The following is a 22309-nucleotide window of genomic DNA, read 5'->3' on the forward strand; positions in this document are numbered from 1 at the left end:
GTAATAAGCATTTGTATCCATTCTTTACTATGCTTTTGTAAATGCTGAGCTTTATTTTTGAAATAATACAGTTCTCCTCTTGGCATTTTCAGATTGATCACATTAGTTGTATTATTACTATAGTGTTGCCAACGTATATTAATAAGCTTCTCATTTTTTAACTCATTATTGAGTTTCTCACTCAATTTTTGAATGTTAGAACCAATTATATAACCAATATATGTGTTAGCATAAAGACAGTCATTTCCCAATTTAACATCTTTGGGCACTTTAGTAAAGATTTCCTCACAAAACTTCAGATATTGATTCTTACTTGTTTTTAGCTCTAAATAATTGCATGGTCTTCCTTTCATTACATTACTTGTAACCACTCGTAACTTATAACCACGAGCTATCTTGTCCATTTCAAATAAATATGATTCTAAATCATTAAACTTATTCTTTTGTACTTTAGAGAAATTTGTTTTTAGATCAGAAAGAATCTTCAATTTGCAGCTCCGCAATTTATCTAAAACCTCACTTTGTGACATAATAAATAAAATAACAACTTACAGATTCACCACACAATGTCTGCTGAATACTACTGGAATCCCAGCCAATAGAGGCCCTTATATGGTATCATTCAATGTGTAATCTATTGTTTTGTTTTGATATCATAGTGGTATCAAGTGTATAGTCTGATAACAGGTTCAAATACTATCTAACAAACTGAATACCTTGAGACCTCATGACAATGACAAAAGAATTTTGCATAACACTAGCATGAAGCTTTCACTAGAGTAGTCTCCATTGCAGTAATTCTTGAGTTTTGTACACATGTTTAAAAAGACACTGTTTACACTTATCAAAACTAATGACAATTGAACTATATTATGTAGATATATTAACATCATTTACAAGTAAATAGGCTTCCAAAATCTTTCTACTCATTTGTCTAACCAATAACACTTAAATTTCAATTCCTTGAAACCATTAGATGTCCCAAACTAGTTGATTGTTGTAGACTAATAATTTAAACTGATAAAGTACTAACTTAAGTCCAATTAGTACCACAAATAACCAATAAATTACCTGCAATAACAGTCCTGTTCTAGCTGATACCAGATAAGAGAAATAACTCTAAAATCATGAAAGACCTCTAGGGCAACAGTTATCACTAATCAGTTAAGCAATCAATCGATAAAACCAATAATAAACTAATCAGATAATCAATCGATAAAACCAATAATAAACGGTAAATTCGCCCGATCAACCACCTAAAGCCACAACCCCATCTAGTAGTGTGTGGATGGACAGCACATCCACTCTAGGGAGGAGAAGTTTGTTAATTTAGATTGGTTGATTAATTATTAATCGATTGATTGGTTTTTTGTGATTTTAGCGATTTTTTAGTGATTTTAGTGATTTTTTAGAGATTTTTTCTTGATATTATGGGCTTATTCACTTGATATTATGGCTGTAATTCCACATTTAGTGGTTTTATGAGCTTATTTCCCTGGTATTAAGCCTTTAATGGGTAATTTTATTATATTCTACAGTCTAATTCATCATTAAATGATTATGAAATTGGTTAAAAAGACTAAAAAGTCAAGATTAGGCTATGACTCTTACGTTTTACTTGCCGATTTGCAACCACTGGTAATACTTGAATTTTCGATAAACTGTTCATTTAAATTACTTAGACTTCACTACATACCATGTAATAGGTGCTTAAGCAGTGAAATATACAAAAATAAAGTCATAATTTACTTTTATAGAGAAATAAATAAAAGAATAAGCCTGTATTGTTGTTTGAAATGTCTTTGTCGCAATAGATTTTTTCCATTTTCTGAATAAACTGTACAGTTCTAAGCTCTCCAAATGTGGTTTTCAAATCATTTACTAGTATAGTTTAACTAATTTGATGTTAAAATCCCTTAAAAAATCACAAAAAACACTATATTTTGCAATATTATGACATTTATCGTCTTTTAAACTCGTGGCGAAAACGCCATTTTATTTGCTGAAATATAAAGCTATTGAAAGGATTAACATTAAATAAACTACATAATTATGTTTATTGCTATATATTCAACAGTAATACATATATTTCAGCCATTAAAAATGTTTACTTTTTAAGCCTTATCAGTCTAAAGTTGGCTATTTTGCTGCGAGTTGGACTATTTTAAGTCACAGATTGTAGACTTTTAAAGTGTATATTAACATAATATTTACTGTTTTAGGCTAAAATGATTCTCAAAGGTACTATATTATACTTTGGTTAGTTCAAAATTGGCTTAAAACAGTTAGAATCCTAATAAAGACCCTTTAAAATCAAATAACAATCGTAGTATTCGGTTAAATGAAGATAGGTCTTTAGTTAGTCTTCCTGTTAATCTATACATTCATCAGAGGCTATAATCTGTATTAAACTAATTATTAAAAGTTTCAATTGAAGTGTACATAGTGTTACATCAACTGCCTGCCAAATCGCTACGGTATTTCCCAAACATCGATAGAATGCGCTGACAAAGGAATTTCGCAAGGTCACCGCGCGCTGCTGTAGATCTATTGTCATACTTTAATATGTATGGTTAATATCATAAACACTTTTTGGCTTAATAGTTTATTAGTAAACTACAAATACCATACAGTTTACCATACATAGACTCTTGAATATTATGCATTATTTATACCATATATTAGCTCTCTTGAACCTCGAGTTTTTGTCATGTAAAAAATAAAATTATACGTGTTTTCAGTAAAAAGGTATGGTTTTAAAGTATTGAACTGTATAAAGATTGTTTATTAACAATATTATGGTGAAAACAAGAATTAGTAAGTAACAAAATCAGTAATAAAGCATTTTAATGTTGTAAAAAGCATAAACCTGAGTAGTTTGAATGCTAATTATACGTGTTTTTTGGTCATTTAACCATAAATGTAGAGTTAAAATGTTTACTTTTAGGTACCTTACTAATAAATCTAGGCTTACATAGCTTGATTTTGACCACAAATACAATAGAAAATGATTTATAGCCTTTGGAATACTTCTCACATTTTAAGACTATCGTGACTATCGCCTGCCGTTTGCGGAACGCAACGCGTAGTAACTTAAACGCGGGCGGTCGATTACTAAATAACCCTTAAAGACGCATGCATTTAATTAGGTTAGTAAAATGTGGGTAAAAATTAGCTTTAATTCAGTGAAAATCCCAACTCTGTATCACTATTAGTTTTCGAGATATTTGCATTTAAAACTTTCCACGAGTTTATTTTACCTCTAAATCACGTAAATATTATTTTTAACATACAATTTGCATCATCTGACGTTATATTTGAAAGCCTCAACCTAATTAAAAGGTTATAAAGCTATTAAATCCCAATATTCTATAAATAAACAGTCTCTAACTTGTAAAAACTGAGTTTCCAACGCTTTTTGACCATTCTGATAGGTGGAAAATCACAAAAAATGCCTTAAAAATCACTAAAATCACTAAAATCACTAAAAAACCAATCAATCGATTAATAATTAATCAACCAATCTAAACGAAACAAACTTCTCCTCCCTAGAGTGGATGTGCTGTCCATCCACACACTACTAGATGGGGTTGTGGCCTTAGGTGGTTGATCGGTCGAGTTTACCGTTTGTTATTGGTTTTATCTGATTGATTATCTGATTAGTTTATTATTGGTTTTATCGATTGATTAAGTGATTAGTGATAACTGTTGCCCTAGTTCATTTATATTGTTAATTGATCCATTTAGGCATGTAATCAGGTTCTTTTGTCCTGGTTTGTGTCAAAGACATTTTAGCTACAAGTATAACTTTTAATATGTGATAATAACCTAAAGGCATAACAAATACTTGTATAGTCAATACTCTTGAGCATATGTCATAAAACCATAGTCTCTAATATAGAATTAAAACACTAGTTGTCATTCAAACACAAAGGAAATAGATAACACATTAAAATATGGATCAATATTTTTATTTATTTGTAGGAATTTACAATATGATAAGTTGTTATACAGTACTATTTATATGTATTCCAAAACATTTCCCAAGTATGGGGAGCAACATTAAAGTATTCAGAACATGGCTGTTTAATATAGTAAGTATAGGTTCTAGCTTTTATAGCATTTTTTGCTGAAGGAACCTTGCAGTATAATTCGATATCATAGTTAGAAGCTGTATATAATACACAATTTGTAATCTCACACTTCTCTTGATATTTTACATCAGTTAAGAAGTTCTGACCTGCAGCTAGAAGTTTCCATACTTCAAATAAAGGCTCTGTTAATTTTATTTCATCCATAAAACAAGCATTAGAATGTACTAATGAAGAGAAATTGAAGGATGAATTTTCATTTATTCCTGTCAACCGGGTATAATTGAAATGACAACTTATTAAGCTTTCAATTATCATGCTTTTACCAGTAGACGGTGGTCCTTTAAAAAATAAATTATTTTTCTTACCAGATTTTTTGTGAAAATGGTCGTAGGTTATGTTAGCGAATTCATGAACATCAATAGAATTCATTTCTAACCATTTTATTAATTTGGCCATTTGCTCTGAAAAATTAATGTCATTGGATATTTTTTCGTAATATTGCTTGGCTCTTTGTAACCTCTGGAATGATGTTTCCCCAAATGATATCATCTTACTGGTTTGAATAGCAATTTTGATTCTATCATTTGAAAACTTTTTAAACAAAAATTCTTGTCCATTAGGTTCAGCAGTTAACAAAATCTTTGCTGTTGATTCGGTAAAGCATTTATTTTTCAAAAACAACTCAATCAAGTAAGCATTAGTGATGACAATTCCATTGTTTGTTGATCCTTCAAAATCACTATCACATTCATCAAAATCTTCAAAACTAAATTGATTATTTTTACTATGCTTACTACAACAAACTAATGATTTATCTTTTTCTGTTAGAAAATCTGTAACGACTTCTCTACCATTTCCACTATGAAGGTAGTTTTGTAAACATTGAATACAACCAACATTCTTTATTTTATGTTGTACATGTGAAATATCAATACCTAATTTGGAATTGGTCTTAAACTTTCGATGAGAAGCTATATATAAAAAATGCCAATGATCATTTGTAGTACCTTTATGTAGGACAACTATCTTCCATGGTGTATAGAAGTCCTTTTCACTGGAATCCATTTCATCCTGTTGTGATGTTGATGAAGTATCATTTCTTGATGATGTAGATTGGGTTGGTGTATAGATGTCTTCTTTCTTGAAGTAGCAGTCAATCCTCATTTTCTTGGATTTCTTGGATTTTTCTTCCAAAGCAGAAGTTTTCTCAGACGATGTTTTTAGTGAAAAACCACATCCTAAACGCATACCATCAACAGTATCACTGTAACCCGGAATAACACTACGATCGTAATCTCTTGGTAACAATGCCATTATATGTAAACAATGTACGGATTTGTGAAGTGACATTATTATGTTAGGAAAACCAAAACCTATTCACTAAAGAAATTCTATACATAACACTCTGCGTATTACTCAACACTATTCGGAACTTATGTTCCATCTACTTAAATAGCTGCTAGTTATCTGTATTCATGATTTATCTTTAGTTTGTAGAACAAATAACCTTGGATTAAGATTATAAACCTTATCTTAGTACACTTCTTAGGAACAAAGGTTTAAAACAAAGGGAAACTCAGCATCTTTTAAATAGTTTTAGTACCATATCTTATCAGTCAATCTATTAATCAGTAATCAGCCTATCTATCAATTAGATAAAACCAATAACAAGCGGTAAATTCGACCGATCAACCACTTGAAGCCACAACCCCATCTAGTAGTGTGTGGATGGACAGCACATCCACTCCGGAGAAGAAGTTTGTTTCGTTTGTTTCGTTTAGATTGGTTGATTAATTATTAATCGATTGATTGGTTTTTAGTGATTTTAGTGATTTTAGTGATTTTTTAGAGATTTTTTCTTGATATTATGGGCTTATTCACTTGATATTATGGCTGTAATTCCACATTTAGTGGTTTTATGAGCTTATTTCCCTGGTATTAAGCCTTTAATGGGTAATTTTATTATATTCTACAGTCTAATTCATCATTAAATGATTATGAAATTGGTTAAAAAGACTAAAAAGTCAAGATTAGGCTATGACTCTTACGTTTTACTTGCCGATTTGCAACCACTGGTAATACTTGAATTTTCGATAAACTGTTCATTTAAATTACTTAGACTTCACTACATACCATGAATAGGTGCTTAAGCAGTGAAATATACAAAAATAAAGTCATAATTTACTTTTATAGAGAAATAAATAAAAGAATAAGAAGAATAAGAATAAGACTCTTGAATATTATGCATTATTTATGCCATATATTAGCTCTCTTGAACCTCGAGTTTTAGTCGATTGAAAATTGAATTTTCTATACGTGTTTTCAGTAAATACGTATGGTTTTAAAGTATTGAACTGTATAAGAATTGTTTATTAACAATATTATGGTGAGAACAAGAATTAGTAAGTAACAAAATCGGTAATAAAGCATTTTAATGTTGTAAAAAGCATAAACCTGAGTAGTTTGAATGCTAATTATACGTATATTTTGGTCATTTAACCACAAATTTAGAGTGAAAATGTGTACCTTTAGGTATTTTACTAATAAATCTAGGCTTATATAGCCTGTTTGACCACAAATACAATAGAAAATTATTTATAGCCTTTGGAATACTTCTCACTATACAAGCTATCGTGACTATCGCCTGCCGTTTGCAGAACGCAACCCGTTGTAACTTAAACGCGGGCGGTCGATTACTAAATAACCCTTAAAGACGCATGCATTTAATTAGGTTAGTAAAATGTGGGTAAAAATTAGCTTGAATTCAGTGAAAATCCCATCTCTGTATCACTATTAGTTTTCGAGATATTTACATTTAAAGTTTTCCACGAGTTTATTTTTCCTATAAACCACGTAAATATTATTTTTAACATACAATTTGCATCATCTAACGTTACATTAGACAGCCTCAACCTAATTAAAAGGTTATAAAGCTATTAAATCCCAATATTCCATGAATCAACAGTCTTTAACTTGTAAAAACTGAGTTTCCAACGCTTTTTGACCATTCTGATAGGTGGAAAATCACAAAAAATGCCTTAAAAATCACTAAAAAATCGCTAAAATCACTAAAAAACCAATCAATCGATTAATAATTAATCAACCAATCTAAACGAAACAAACTTCTTCTCCGGAGTGGATGTGCTGTCCATCCACACACTACTAGATGGGGTTGTGGCCTTAGGTGGTTGATCGGGCGAATTTACCGTTTATTATTGGTTTTATCGATTGATTGATTAACTGATTAGTTTATTATTGGTTTTATCGATTGATTGCTTAACTGATTAGTGATAACTGTTGCCCTAGAGGTCTTTCATGATTTTAGAGTTTTCTCTGTTATCTGGCATCAGCTAGAACAGGACTGTTATTGCATGTAATTGATTGGTTATTTGTGGTACTAATTGGACTTAAGTAAGTAAATTTATCTGTTTAAATTATTAGTCTACAACAATCAAATAGTTTTTGAAGAAACTATGATACAAGAAAGACTTTTTATAGTATAGTGTCAAGAGATTGAAATTTTACAAAATATTGGGTCCATCATAAGCTTGTACCCATCATTCTAAGATTAAAAACACTGTACTAAGACAATATATTACTTTTACAAAATGAATAAAGTTGAACAAAGTCATTTATTAGTGTTTAATCCTCTGTTTCAATCGACATAAACTACCTTCTACCTTGTCTACTTCCTGTACTATAAATTTACAATTGACTGTATTTCAAAAGTAAAAAGGTCAAATTCATTAAAAATGGTCAGTTGAGTCACTAAAATATATAAATCGCCAAGAAATATAATAATAATTCACTATATACTGCATCATTGTATGAGAAATGGCAAAAGTTAACAGTAATCTCCTTGAAAGAGGAAATTTTTTTCAAATGGATTTTTCAGCCCTAAATATGCAATTAAATTGAGGTAAACCTTTAATTCCTCTTATAACTATATGTAAATTGTCAGGAAAGTTTACTCAAAAAGTAATAGGTTATATATTTGTGAAAAATTTCTCTAAAAGGTGTTGCGGAAATATTACGCGTGAAACTAGCTACAACTTACATTAAATGAGGATTATTCTTTGGAAAAGGACTTTTATTGGGCCAAATGTTGAATAGCCTAGTCTTAAATATTATTTAGTTTAAAAAAATCTCATTTAAAACTCAAAAAAACAATTTGGGCTATTTTGAGATCAAATTCGATACACCAGATTATAGTCTGAAATGAATCGCTGGTACTGTTAAACAACATTTTTCAAGAAATACACCTTATAATTGCTCTAAATCTTGTCAAATACATTTAAGTTATCTAAACCAAGGGTGTTTTATGGCAAAACTGCCATTATTGGGTTTAAATAACTTTTTATTTCAAGAAATGTATGATTTTCAAAAGAATTGGCCAGTTTTGTAGGAATATTTTATTATGGTAATAACTTTGCCATTTATTGCCCAATTTGCACCATTTAAACTTTTAAATGATGGTATTGTCATGTAGTTTATAGAATGATAAATAACTGTCACATAGCAAAGGGCAATCTTTGTAAATTATGACTGTCTGCATAGCCTTTTCTTGTTTAGTAGGAAGCATTTCAGAAATACAACGCAGTACATGGTTCTACTGCTGGATTTTACACTTTATGAATTTATACTAAAAGAAACCTTTTTGATAGTGTAAAACAAACATTAAACAACTGTCACCAAAATAAAATATGTATTTAGGATTTGCAGTTATACAGTTTCCCACTGTACTAAGAAAGTCTGTCAAAATACATAGTAATATGGGTTTCTTTAGCACTAATATCAAACAATGACCAATGCTTCTTCCTAAAGGATATTAGTATTTTGTTCAGCAGATTATTTCTTTCTATTATCATCATTCAAATCTAAAATCAGAATAAACCCAAACTATACTCACAGAAATCCGGTTATTTCAATCATCAATCAGACAATCAATCACTAATAAGACAAATTTCTTTTTGCAGCTAAAACTTCTTTATGCTAGACAAAGGTATAAGAGACTGATTTCACTTATTTATTAAACATGGCACTAGGTTAAACTAGAGTTATTTTGATTATACTTGAGATAATAATACTATACGGTACATTATTACAGTAGGCATGTTAGGAATAAAGGGAAACTCATCGTCTTTTTGGTAGTTTTAACAGAAAAAAACAATCAATCTAGCATCTTTTAAATAGGTTTAGTACCATATCTTATCAGTCAATCTATTAATCAGTAATCAGCCTATCTATTAATTAGATAAAACCAATAACAAACGGTAAACTCGACCGATCAACCACTTGAAGCCACAACCCCATCTAGTAGTGTGTGGATGGACAGCACATCCACTCTAGGGAGGAGAAGTTTGTTTCGGTTGTTAATTTAGATTGGTTGATTAATTATTAATCGATTGATTGGTTTTTTGTGATTTTAGCGATTTTTTAGTGATTTTAGTGATTTTTTAGAGATTTTTTCTTGATATTATGGGCTTATTCACTTGATATTATGGCTGTAATTCCACATTTAGTGGTTTTATGAGCTTATTTCCCTGGTATTAAGCCTTTAATGGGTAATTTTATTATATTCTACAGTCTAATTCATCATTAAATGATTATGAAATTGGTTAAAAAGACTAAAAAGTCAAGATTAGGCTATGACTCTTACGTTTTACTTGCCGATTTGCAACCACTGGTAATACTTGAATTTTCGATAAACTGTTCATTTAAATTACTTAGACTTCACTACATACCATGTAATAGGTGCTTAAGCAGTGAAATATACAAAAATAAAGTCATAATTTACTTTTATAGAGAAATAAATAAAAGAATAAGCCTGTATTGTTGTTTGAAATGTCTTTGTCGCAATAGATTTTTTCCATTTTCTGAATAAACTGTACAGTTCTAAGCTCTCCAAATGTGGTTTTCAAATCATTTACTAGTATAGTTTAACTAATCTGATGTTAAAATCCCATAAAAAATCATAAAAAACACTATAATTTGCAATATTATGACATTTATTGTCTGTTAAACTCGTGGCGAAAACGCCATTTTATTTGCTGAAATATAAAGCTATTGAAAGTATTAAGAGGAAATAAACTACATAATTATGTTTATTGCTATATATTCAACAGTAATACATATATTTCAGCCATTAAAAATGTTTACTTTTTAAGCCTTATCAGTCTAAAGTTGGCTATTTTGCTGCGAGTTGGACTATTTTAAGTCACAGATTGTAGACTTTTAAAGTGTATATTAACATAATATTTACTGTTTTAGGCTAAAATGATTCTCAAAGGTACTATATTATACTTTGGTTAGTTCACAATTGGCTTAAAACAGTTAGAATCCTAATAAAGATCCTTTAAATTCATATAACAATCGTAGCATTCGTCTAGATGAAGATAGATCTTTTGTTAGTCTTCCTGTTAATCTATACATCCATTAGAGGCTATTTACAGTATTAAACTAATTATTAAAAGTTTCAATTGAAGTGTACATAGTGTTACATCAACTGCCTGCCAAATCGCTACGGTATTTCCCAAACATCGATAGAATGCGCTGACAAAGGAATTTCGCAAGGTCACCGCGCGCTGCTGTAGATCTATTGTCATACTTTAATATGTATGGTTAATATCATAAACACTTTTTGGCTTAATAGTTTATTAGTAAACTACAAATACCATACAGTTTACCATACATAGACTCTTGAATATTATGCATTATTTATGCCATATATTAGCTCTCTTGAACCTCGAGTTTTTGTCATGTAAAAAATTGAATTTTCTATACGTGTTTTCAGTAAAAATGTATGGTTTTAAAGTATTGAACTGTATAAGGATTGTATATTAACAATATTATGGTGAAAACAAGAATTAGTAAGTAACAAAATCAGTAATAAAGCATTTTAATGTTGTAAAAAGCATAAACCTGAGTAGTTTGAATGCTAATTATACGTATTTTTTGGTCATTTAACCATAAATGTAGAGTTAAAATGTTTACTTTTAGGTACCTTACTAATAAATCTAGGCTTACATAGCTTGATATTGACCATAAATACAATAGAAAATGATTTATAGCCTTTGAAATACTTCTCACATATTAAGACTACCGTGACTATCGCCTGCCGTTTGCGGAACGCAACGCGTAGTAACTTAAACGCGGGCGGTCGATTACTAAATAACCCTTAAAGACGCATGCATTTAATTAGGTTAGTAAAATGTGGGTAAAAATTAGCTACAATTCAGTGAAAATCCCATCTCTGTATCACTTTTAGTTTTCGAGATATTTGCATTTAAAGTTTTCCACGAGTTATTTTCCCTATAAACCATGTAAATATTATTTTTAACATACAATTTGCATCATCTGACGTTATATTTGAAAGCCTCAACCTAATTAAAAGGTTATAAAGCTATTAAATCCCAATATTCTATAAATAAACAGTCTCTAACTTGTAAAAACTGAGTTTCCAACGCTTTTTGACCATTCTGATAGGTGGAAAATCACAAAAAATGCCTTAAAAATCACTAAAATCACTAAAATCACTAAAAAACCAATCAATCGATTAATAATTAATCAACCAATCTAAACGAAACAAACTTCTTCTCCGGAGTGGATGTGCTGTCCATCCACACACTACTAGATGGGGTTGTGGCTTCAAGTGGTTGATCGGTCGAATTTACCGCTTGTTATTGGTTTTATCTAATTGATAGATAGGCTGATTACTGATTAATAGATTGACTGATAAGATATGGTACTAAAACTATTTAAAAGATGCTGAGTTTCCCTTTGTTTTAAACCTTTGTTCCTAACAAGTGTACTAAGATAAGGTTTATAATCTTAATCCAAGGTTATTTGTTCTACAAACTAAAGATAAATCATGAATACAGATAACTAGCAGCTATTTAAGTAGATGGAACATAAGTTCCGAATAGTGTTGAGTAATACGCAGAGTGTTATGTATAGAATTTCTTTAGTGAATAGGTTTTGGTTTTCCTAACATAATAATGTCACTTCACAAATCCGTACATTGTTTACATATAATGGCATTGTTACCAAGAGATTACGATCGTAGTGTTATTCCGGGTTACAGTGATACTGTTGATGGTATGCGTTTAGGATGTGGTTTTTCACTAAAAACATCGTCTGAGAAAACTTCTGCTTTGGAAGAAAAATCCAAGAAATCCAAGAAAATGAGGATTGACTGCTACTTCAAGAAAGAAGACATCTATACACCAACCCAATCTACATCATCAAGAAATGATACTTCATCAACATCACAACAGGATGAAATGGATTCCAGTGAAAAGGACTTCTATACACCATGGAAGATAGTTGTCCTACATAAAGGTACTACAAATGATCATTGGCATTTTTTATATATAGCTTCTCATCGAAAGTTTAAGACCAATTCCAAATTAGGTATTGATATTTCACATGTACAACATAAAATAAAGAATGTTGGTTGTATTCAATGTTTACAAAACTACCTTCATAGTGGAAATGGTAGAGAAGTCGTTACAGATTTTCTAACAGAAAAAGATAAATCATTAGTTTGTTGTAGTAAGCATAGTAAAAATAATCAATTTAGTTTTGAAGATTTTGATGAATGTGATAGTGATTTTGAAGGATCAACAAACAATGGAATTGTCATCACTAATGCTTACTTGATTGAGTTGTTTTTGAAAAATAAATGCTTTACCGAATCAACAGCAAAGATTTTGTTAACTGCTGAACCTAATGGACAAGAATTTTTGTTTAAAAAGTTTTCAAATGATAGAATCAAAATTGCTATTCAAACCAGTAAGATGATATCATTTGGGGAAACATCATTCCAGAGGTTACAAAGAGCCAAGCAATATTACGAAAAAATATCCAATGACATTAATTTTTCAGAGCAAATGGCCAAATTAATAAAATGGTTAGAAATGAATTCTATTGATGTTCATGAATTCGCTAACATAACCTACGACCATTTTCACAAAAAATCTGGTAAGAAAAATAATTTATTTTTTAAAGGACCACCGTCTACTGGTAAAAGCATGATAATTGAAAGCTTAATAAGTTGTCATTTCAATTATACCCGGTTGACAGGAATAAATGAAAATTCATCCTTCAATTTCTCTTCATTAGTACATTCTAATGCTTGTTTTATGGATGAAATAAAATTAACAGAGCCTTTATTTGAAGTATGGAAACTTCTAGCTGCAGGTCAGAACTTCTTAACTGATGTAAAATATCAAGAGAAGTGTGAGATTACAAATTGTGTATTATATACAGCTTCTAACTATGATATCGAATTATACTGCAAGGTTCCTTCAGCAAAAAATGCTATAAAAGCTAGAACCTATACTTACTATATTAAACAGCCATGTTCTGAATACTTTAATGTTGCTCCCCATACTTGGGAAATGTTTTGGAATACATATAAATAGTACTGTATAACAACTTATCATATTGTAAATTCCTACAAATAAATAAAAATATTGATCCATATTTTAATGTGTTATCTATTTCCTTTGTGTTTGAATGACAACTAGTGTTTTAATTCTATATTAGAGACTATGGTTTTATGACATATGCTCAAGAGTATTGACTATACAAGTATTTGTTATGCATTTAGGTTATTATCACATATTAAAAGTTATACTTGTAGCTAAAATGTCTTTGACACAAACCAGGACAAAAGAACCTGATTACATGCCTAAATGGATCAATTAACAATATAAATGAACTAGGGCAACAGTTATCACTAATCACTTAATCAATCGATAAAACCAATAATAAACTAATCAGATAATCAATCAGATAAAACCAATAACAAACGGTAAACTCGACCGATCAACCACCTAAGGCCACAACCCCATCTAGTAGTGTGTGGATGGACAGCACATCCACTCTAGGGAGGAGAAGTTTGTTTCGTTTGTTAATTTAGATTGGTTGATTAATTATTAATCGATTGATTGGTTTTTTGTGATTTTAGCGATTTTTTAGTGATTTTAGTGATTTTTTAGAGATTTTTTCTTGATATTATGGGCTTATTCACTTGATATTATGGCTGTAATTCCACATTTAGTGGTTTTATGAGCTTATTTCCCTGGTATTAAGCCTTTAATGGGTAATTTTATTATATTCTACAGTCTAATTCATCATTAAATGATTATGAAATTGGTTAAAAAGACTAAAAAGTCAAGATTAGGCTATGACTCTTACGTTTTACTTGCCGATTTGCAACCACTGGTAATACTTGAATTTTCGATAAACTGTTCATTTAAATTACTTAGACTTCACTACATACCATGTAATAGGTGCTTAAGCAGTGAAATATACAAAAATAAAGTCATAATTTACTTTTATAGAGAAATAAATAAAAGAATAAGCCTGTATTGTTGTTTGAAATGTCTTTGTCGCAATAGATTTTTTCCATTTTCTGAATAAACTGTACAGTTCTAAGCTCTCCAAATGTGGTTTTCAAATCATTTACTAGTATAGTTTAACTAATCTGATGTTAAAATCCCATAAAAAATCATAAAAAACACTATAATTTGCAATATTATGACATTTATTGTCTGTTAAACTCGTGGCGAAAACGCCATTTTATTTGCTGAAATATAAAGCTATTGAAAGTATTAAGAGGAAATAAACTACATAATTATGTTTATTGCTATATATTCAACAGTAATACATATATTTCAGCCATTAAAAATGTTTACTTTTTAAGCCTTATCAGTCTAAAGTTGGCTATTTTGCTCAGAGTTGGACTATTTTAAGTCACAGATTGTAGACTTTTAAAGTGTATTATTAACGTAATATTTACTGTTTTAGGCTAAAATGAGTCTCAAAGGTACTATATTATCCTTTGGTTAGTTCACAATTGGCTTAAAACAGTTAGAATCCTAATAAAGAACCTTTAAAATCAAATAACAATCGTAGTATTCTGTTAAATGAAGATAGGTCTTTAGTTAGTCTTCCTGTTAATCTATACATTCATCAAAGGCTATAATCTGTATTAAACTAATTATTAAAAGTTTCAATTGAAGTGTACATAGTGTTACATCAACTGCCTGCCAAATCGCTACGGTATTTCCCAAACATCGATAGAATGCGCTGACAAAGGAATTTCGCAAGGTCACCGCGCGCTGCTGTAGATCTATTGTCATACTTTAATATGTATGGTTAATATCATAAACACTTTTTGGCTTAATAGTTTATTAGTAAACTACAAATACCATACAGTTTACCATACATAGACTCTTGAATATTATGCATTATTTATGCCATATATTAGCTCTCTTGAACCTCGAGTTTTTGTCATGTAAAAAATAGAATTATACGTGTTTTCAGTAAAAATGTATGGTTTTAAAGTATTGAACTGTATAAGGATTGTTTATTAACAATATTATGGTGAAAACAAGAATTAGTAAGTAACAAAATCAGTAATAAAGCATTTTAATGTTGTAAAAAGCATAAACCTGAGTAGTTTGAATGCTAATTATACGTATTTTTTGGTCATTTAACCATAAATGTAGAGTCAAAATGTTTACTTTTAGGTACCTTACTAATAAATCTAGGCTTACATAGCTTGATTTTGACCACAAATACAATAGAAAATGATTTATAGCCTTTGGAATACTCTCACATTTTAAGACTATCGTGACTATCGCCTGCCGTTTGCGGAACGCAACGCGTAGTAACTCAAACGCGGCGGTCGATTACTAAATAACCCTTAAAGACGCATGGATTTAATTAGGTTAGTAAAATGTGGGTAAAAATTAGCTTTAATTCAGTGAAAATCTCATCTCTGTATCACTATTAGTTTTCGAGATATTTGCATTTAAAGTTTTCCACGAGTTTATTTTTCCTATAAACCACGTAAATATTATTTTAAACATACAATTTGTATCATCTAAAGTTATATTTGAAAGCCTCAACCTAATTAATATGTTATAAAGCTATTAAATCCCAATATTCCATGAATCAACAGTCTTTAATCTGTAAAAACTGAGTTTCCAACGCTTTTTGACCATTCTGATAGGTGGAAAATCACAAAAAATGCCTTAAAAATCACTAAAATCACTAAAATCACTAAAAAACCAATCAATCGATTAATAATTAATCAACCAATCTAAACGAAACAAACTTCTTCTCCGGAGTGGATGTGCTGTCCATCCACACACTACTAGATGGGGTTGTGGCTTTAGGTGGTTGATCGGGCGAATTTACCGTTTATTATTGGTTTTATCGATTGATTATCTGATTAGTTTATTATTGGTTTTATCGATTGATTGCTTAACTGATTAGTGATAACTGTTGCCCTAGAGGTCTTTCATGATTTTAGAGTTATTTCTCTTATCTGGTATCAGCTAGAACAGGACTGTTATTGCAGGTAATTTATTGGTTATTTGTGGTACTAATTGGACTTAAGTTAGTACTTTATCAGTTTAAATTATTAGTCTACAACAATCAACTAGTTTGGGACATCTAATGGTTTCAAGGAATTGAAATTTAAGTGTTATTGGTTAGACAAATGAGTAGAAAGATTTTGGAAGCCTATTTACTTGTAAATGATGTTAATATATCTACATAATATAGTTCAATTGTCATTAGTTTTGATAAGTGTAAACAGTGTCTTTTTAAACATGTGTACAAAACTCAAGAATTACTGCAATGGAGACTACTCTAGTGAAAGCTTCATGCTAGTGTTATGCAAAATTCTTTTGTCATTGTCATGAGGTCTCAAGGTATTCAGTTTGTTAGATAGTATTTGAACCTGTTATCAGACTATACACTTGATACCACTATGATATCAAAACAAAACAATAGATTACACATTGAATGATACCATATAAGGGCCTCTATTGGCTGGGATTCCAGTAGTATTCAGCAGACATTGTGTGGTGAATCTGTAAGTTGTTATTTTATTTATTATGTCACAAAGTGAGGTTTTAGATAAATTGCGGAGCTGCAAATTGAAGATTCTTTCTGATCTAAAAACAAATTTCTCTAAAGTACAAAAGAATAAGTTTAATGATTTAGAATCATATTTATTTGAAATGGACAAGATAGCTCGTGGTTATAAGTTACGAGTGGTTACAAGTAATGTAATGAAAGGAAGACCATGCAATTATTTAGAGCTAAAAACAAGTAAGAATCAATATCTGAAGTTTTGTGAGGAAATCTTTACTAAAGTGCCCAAAGATGTTAAATTGGGAAATGACTGTCTTTATGCTAACACATATATTGGTTATATAATTGGTTCTAACATTCAAAAATTGAGTGAGAAACTCAATAATGAGTTAAAAAATGAGAAGCTTATTAATATACGTTGGCAACACTATAGTAATAATACAACTAATGTGATCAATCTGAAAATGCCAAGAGGAGAACTGTATTATTTCAAAAATAAAGCTCAGCATTTACAAAAGCATAGTAAAGAATGGATACAAATGCTTATTAAGCCTCCAGTTTTGTATTACTGCATTGGAAATAAGAGATATAGTGTTTCACGTGATGAAACAACTCTAAATGCTAGTGGATTGAAAATACCTATTCATGTTAAGAAGAAGAAAATGTACAGCTGTTTTAAATACTTTTTGCTGCTATGTATGACTAAGAAAATAATGAGTGACTTGGAAGCTTCAGCTACATTAGAAGAATGTTATTGGGACTCTTTGTATAGTGACAGTGAAGAGGAATTTTGGTATTTTCAGAACAGGTGTTCAATTAATTGGGCAGCAGGATGCAGTAAAACAATTGTATAGTATTTCTTCAATAAAGTAGTGTATAAATGAATGTTGTAATTATTTGAAATATAGAGTATTCCTTTATTCATTTTATAGTTTAGTTTAAGATTTTAGAATGGTTAAGTTTAAGGATTCTTCATCCTAAAGGATATTAGTATTTTGTTCAGCAGATTATTTCTTTTTATTACCATCATTCAAATCTAAAATCGGGATAAACTCAAACTATACTCACAAAAATACTGATAGGTTATTTCAATCATCAATCAGACAATCAATCACTATTAAGACAAATTTCTTTTTGCAGCTAAAACTTCTTTAAGGTAGACAAAGGTATAAGAGACTGATTTTAAACATGGCCCTAGGTTAAACTAGAGTTATTTTGATTACACTTGAGATAATAATACTATTTTATTACATTATTTCAGTAGGCATGTTAGGAATAAAGGGAAACTCATCGTCTTTTTGGTAGTTTTAACAGAAAAAAACAATCAATCTAGCATCTTTTAAATAGGTTTAGTACCATATCTTATCAGTCAATCTATTAATCAGTAATCAGCCTATCTATTAATTAGATAAAACCAATAACAAACGGTAAACTCGACCGATCAACCACTTGAAGCCACAACCCCATCTAGTAGTGTGTGGATGGACAGCACATCCACTCCGGGGAAGGAGAGTTTGTTTCAGTTGTTAATTTAGATTGGTTGATTAATTATTAATCGATTGATTGGTTTTTTGTGATTTTAGCGATTTTTTAGTGATTTTAGTGATTTTTTAGAGATTTTTTATGGATTTATGGGCTTATTCACTTGATATTATGGCTGTAATTCCACATTTAGTGGTTTTATGAGCTTATTTCCTTGATACTAAGCCTTTAATGGGTAATTTTATTATATTCTACAGTCTAATTCATCATTAAATGATTATGAAATTGGTTAAAAAGACTAAAAAGTCAAGATTAGGCTATGACTCTTACGTTTTACTTGCCGATTTGCAACCACTGGTAATACTTGAATTTTCGATAAACTGTTCATTTAAATTACTTAGACTTCACTACATACCATGTAATAGGTGCTTAAGCAGTGAAATATACAAAAATAAAGTCATAATTTACTTTTATAGAGAAATAAATAAAAGAATAAGCCTGTATTGTTGTTTGAACTGTCTTTGTCGCAATAGATTTTTTCCATTTTCTGAATAAACTGTACAGTTCTAAGCTCTCCAAATGTGGTTTTCAAATCATTTACTAGTATAGTTTAACTAATCTGATGTTAAAATCCCATAAAAAATCATAAAAAACACTATAATTTGCAATATTATGACATTTATTGTCTGTTAAACTCGTGGCGAAAACGCCATTTTATTTGCTGAAATATAAAGCTATTGAAAGTATTAAGAGGAAATAAACTACATAATTATGTTTATTGCTATATATTCAACAGTAATACATATATTTCAGCCATTAAAAATGTTTACTTTTTAAGCCTTATCAGTCTAAAGTTGGCTATTTTGCTCAGAGTTGGACTATTTTAAGTCACAGATTGTAGACTTTTAAAGTGTATTATTAACGTAATATTTACTGTTTTAGGCTAAAATGAGTCTCAAAGGTACTATATTATCCTTTGGTTAGTTCACAATTGGCTTAAAACAGTTAGAATCCTAATAAAGAACCTTTAAAATCAAATAACAATCGTAGTATTCTGTTAAATGAAGATAGGTCTTTAGTTAGTCTTCCTGTTAATCTATACATTCATCAGAGGCTATAATCTGTATTAAACTAATTATTAAAAGTTTCAATTGAAGTGTACATAGTGTTACATCAACTGCCTGCCAAATCGCTACGGTATTTCCCAAACATCGATAGAATGCGCTGACAAAGGAATTTCGCAAGGTCACCGCGCGCTGCTGTAGATCTATTGTCATACTTTAATATGTATGGTTAATATCATAAACACTTTTTGGCTTAATAGTTTATTAGTAAACTACAAATACCATACAGTTTACCATACACAGACTATTGAACCTCGAGTTTTTGTCATGTGAAAATTGAATTTTCTATACGTGTTTTCAGTATAAATGTATGGTTTTAAAGTATTGAACTGTATAAAGAATATGTATTAACAATATTATGGTGAAAACAAGAATTAGTAAGTACAAAAATCAGTAATAAAGCATTTTAATGTTGTAAAAAGCATAAACCTGAGTAGTTTTAATGCTAATTATACGTATTTTTTGGTCATTTAACCATAAATGTAGAGTTAAAATGTTTACTTTTAGGTACCTTACTAATAAATCTAGGCTTACATAGCTTGATATTGACCATAAATACAATAGAAAATGATTTATAGCCTTTGGAATACTCTCACAGTTTAAGACTATCGTGACTATCGCCTGCCGTTTGCGGAACGCAACGCGTAGTAACTCAAACGCGGGCGGTCGATTACTAAATAACCCTTAAAGACGCATGCATTTAATTAGGTTAGTAAAATGTGGGTAAAAATTAGCTTTAATTCAGTGAAAATCCCAACTCTGTATCACTATTAGTTTTCGAGATATTTGCATTTAAAGTTTTCCACGAGTTTATTTTCCCTCTAAATCACGTAAATATTATTTTAAACATACAATTTGTATCATCTGACGTTATATTTGAAAGCCTCAACCTAATTAAAAGGTTATAAAGCTATTAAATCCCAATATTCTATAAATAAACAGTCTCTAATCCTTAAAAACTGAGTTTCCAACGCTTTTTGACCATTCTGATAGGTGGAAAATCACAAAAAATGCCTTAAAAATCACTCAAATCACTAAAATCACTAAAAAACCAATCAATCGATTAATAATTAATCAACCAATCTAAACGAAACAAACTTCTCCTCCCTAGAGTGGATGTGCTGTCCATCCACACACTACTAGATGGGGTTGTGGCTTGAAGTGGTTGATCGGGCGAATTTACCGTTTTTTATTGGTTTTATCTAATTGATAGATAGGCTGATTACTGATTAATAGATTGACTGATAAGATATGGTACTATACCTACCCAAAAGATGCTATATTGATTGTTTTTTTCTGTTAAAACTACCGAAAAGAATTTTACTGTTTGTTATTGGTTTTATCTAATTAATAGATAGGCTAATTAATTATTAATACATTGACTGATAAGATATGGTACTAAACCTATTTAAAATGAACCGATTGTTTAATCTAATGTCACGTTTGATGACATAATACAATTACCTGTTCTAATGCTCTTCTCTCCAAGGTATTTCAGTACTAAATATTGTGTATACACAGGCCTTCAAATGATCACGTAAAAGGCCAGATGTAGAATAAAAGACATATAAGTGTTGGTCTAGGGCATATGGCAGAGAGATATCAGACATTATTACTTGTACTTAGTGTTAAACATGGTAGAGAGAACAGTGATCTAGAAGAAAGAAACACCGTGGTTTATGGATCGTCCTCAACTTCATTCAAAGAAGAGGGAAGGAAGATGAACTCCTATCACCAGGTGTTTCAATAAAGGATCCTGGACTTCGGCCGTCTGCAGGACTCACTATACCCAGCTTCAATTACCTAGGACCTGGAAATTCTATTGACAATGGACCACCAAGAAACAAGATGAAGAGATACAAAGGTGAATAAACCATTATATAGGTTATACTTCAAATTTTATCATATTGTGTACATTTAGGTACATCCTACATCTCATGTTACTGACTATGAAAGAACAACCAACACTTTTATTCATTTAGTGAACAGAATGTACTCCAAGTCAGTTATTGTTGATCTTCAAGGGTTTAGAGGTAAATTTAATGATTTTGTTATAAAGGAAATTGTATTTCTATCATTTACATCAATAACTATTCAAAATTTTACATTTAAACCACCTTATAATTACTTTGAATTGTCTAAAGACCAACAAAAAGTTGCAAACTGGCTTGAAAATAAACATCATGGATATAACTGGAAGGATGGTTACATAAATTATAAAGAAATAAGAAGAATATTTGAAATCTGTACCAATGATTTTGAAGAAATATTTGTTAAAGGACTAGAAAAACAGACAATTGTTGAAAACTTTATTAATGACAAGAAGATTTTAAATATAGAAGACTACAGTTGCCCATCTTTAAATGTATTGAAAACTACATATAATCCATCAACAACATGTATTCATAATAAACCACATAAGACATGTTCTTTTGAGAATGTCAATTTAATGAAGCAATGGATCATTCAAAATGAAGTAAAACTATAATATGTATAAATATTGTAAATAGAATATTGGTTTATATATTATATTGAATGTAAATATTTAAATATTGTATAATAATAACATAATATTATTTAAGGTAATAAAAGCATATATATTATATTTATTGTTTTAATTAAACCTTCTTTACATGCAAAGGGTTATATATTTTTAGATTATTATTACTCTTGAAACCAATTACTCATGATTGTTGAAACATTTTAAATCAT

The 22309-nt window shown here is 29.9% G+C and overlaps 1 protein-coding gene across 1 annotated transcript in view; it reads right to left on the bottom strand.

Annotated features, from left to right (window-relative positions):
- The window catches only part of LOC128998829 (uncharacterized), a 45953-nt gene that overhangs the window by 17081 nt on the left and 6563 nt on the right, over positions 1-22309 (bottom strand). Inside the window, exon 3 of the mRNA XM_054425186.1 lies at positions 5102-5332. Coding sequence (XP_054281161.1) covers positions 5102-5332 — 231 coding nt within the window. The remainder of the gene's footprint in view (positions 1-5101; positions 5333-22309) is intronic.

This window comes from Macrosteles quadrilineatus, unplaced genomic scaffold, assembly GCF_028750875.1.
Source record: "Macrosteles quadrilineatus isolate MER2022 unplaced genomic scaffold, UCM_ALF_1.0 Scaffold_7__1_contigs__length_78375512, whole genome shotgun sequence".
Lineage (NCBI taxonomy): Eukaryota > Metazoa > Arthropoda > Insecta > Hemiptera > Cicadellidae > Macrosteles > Macrosteles quadrilineatus.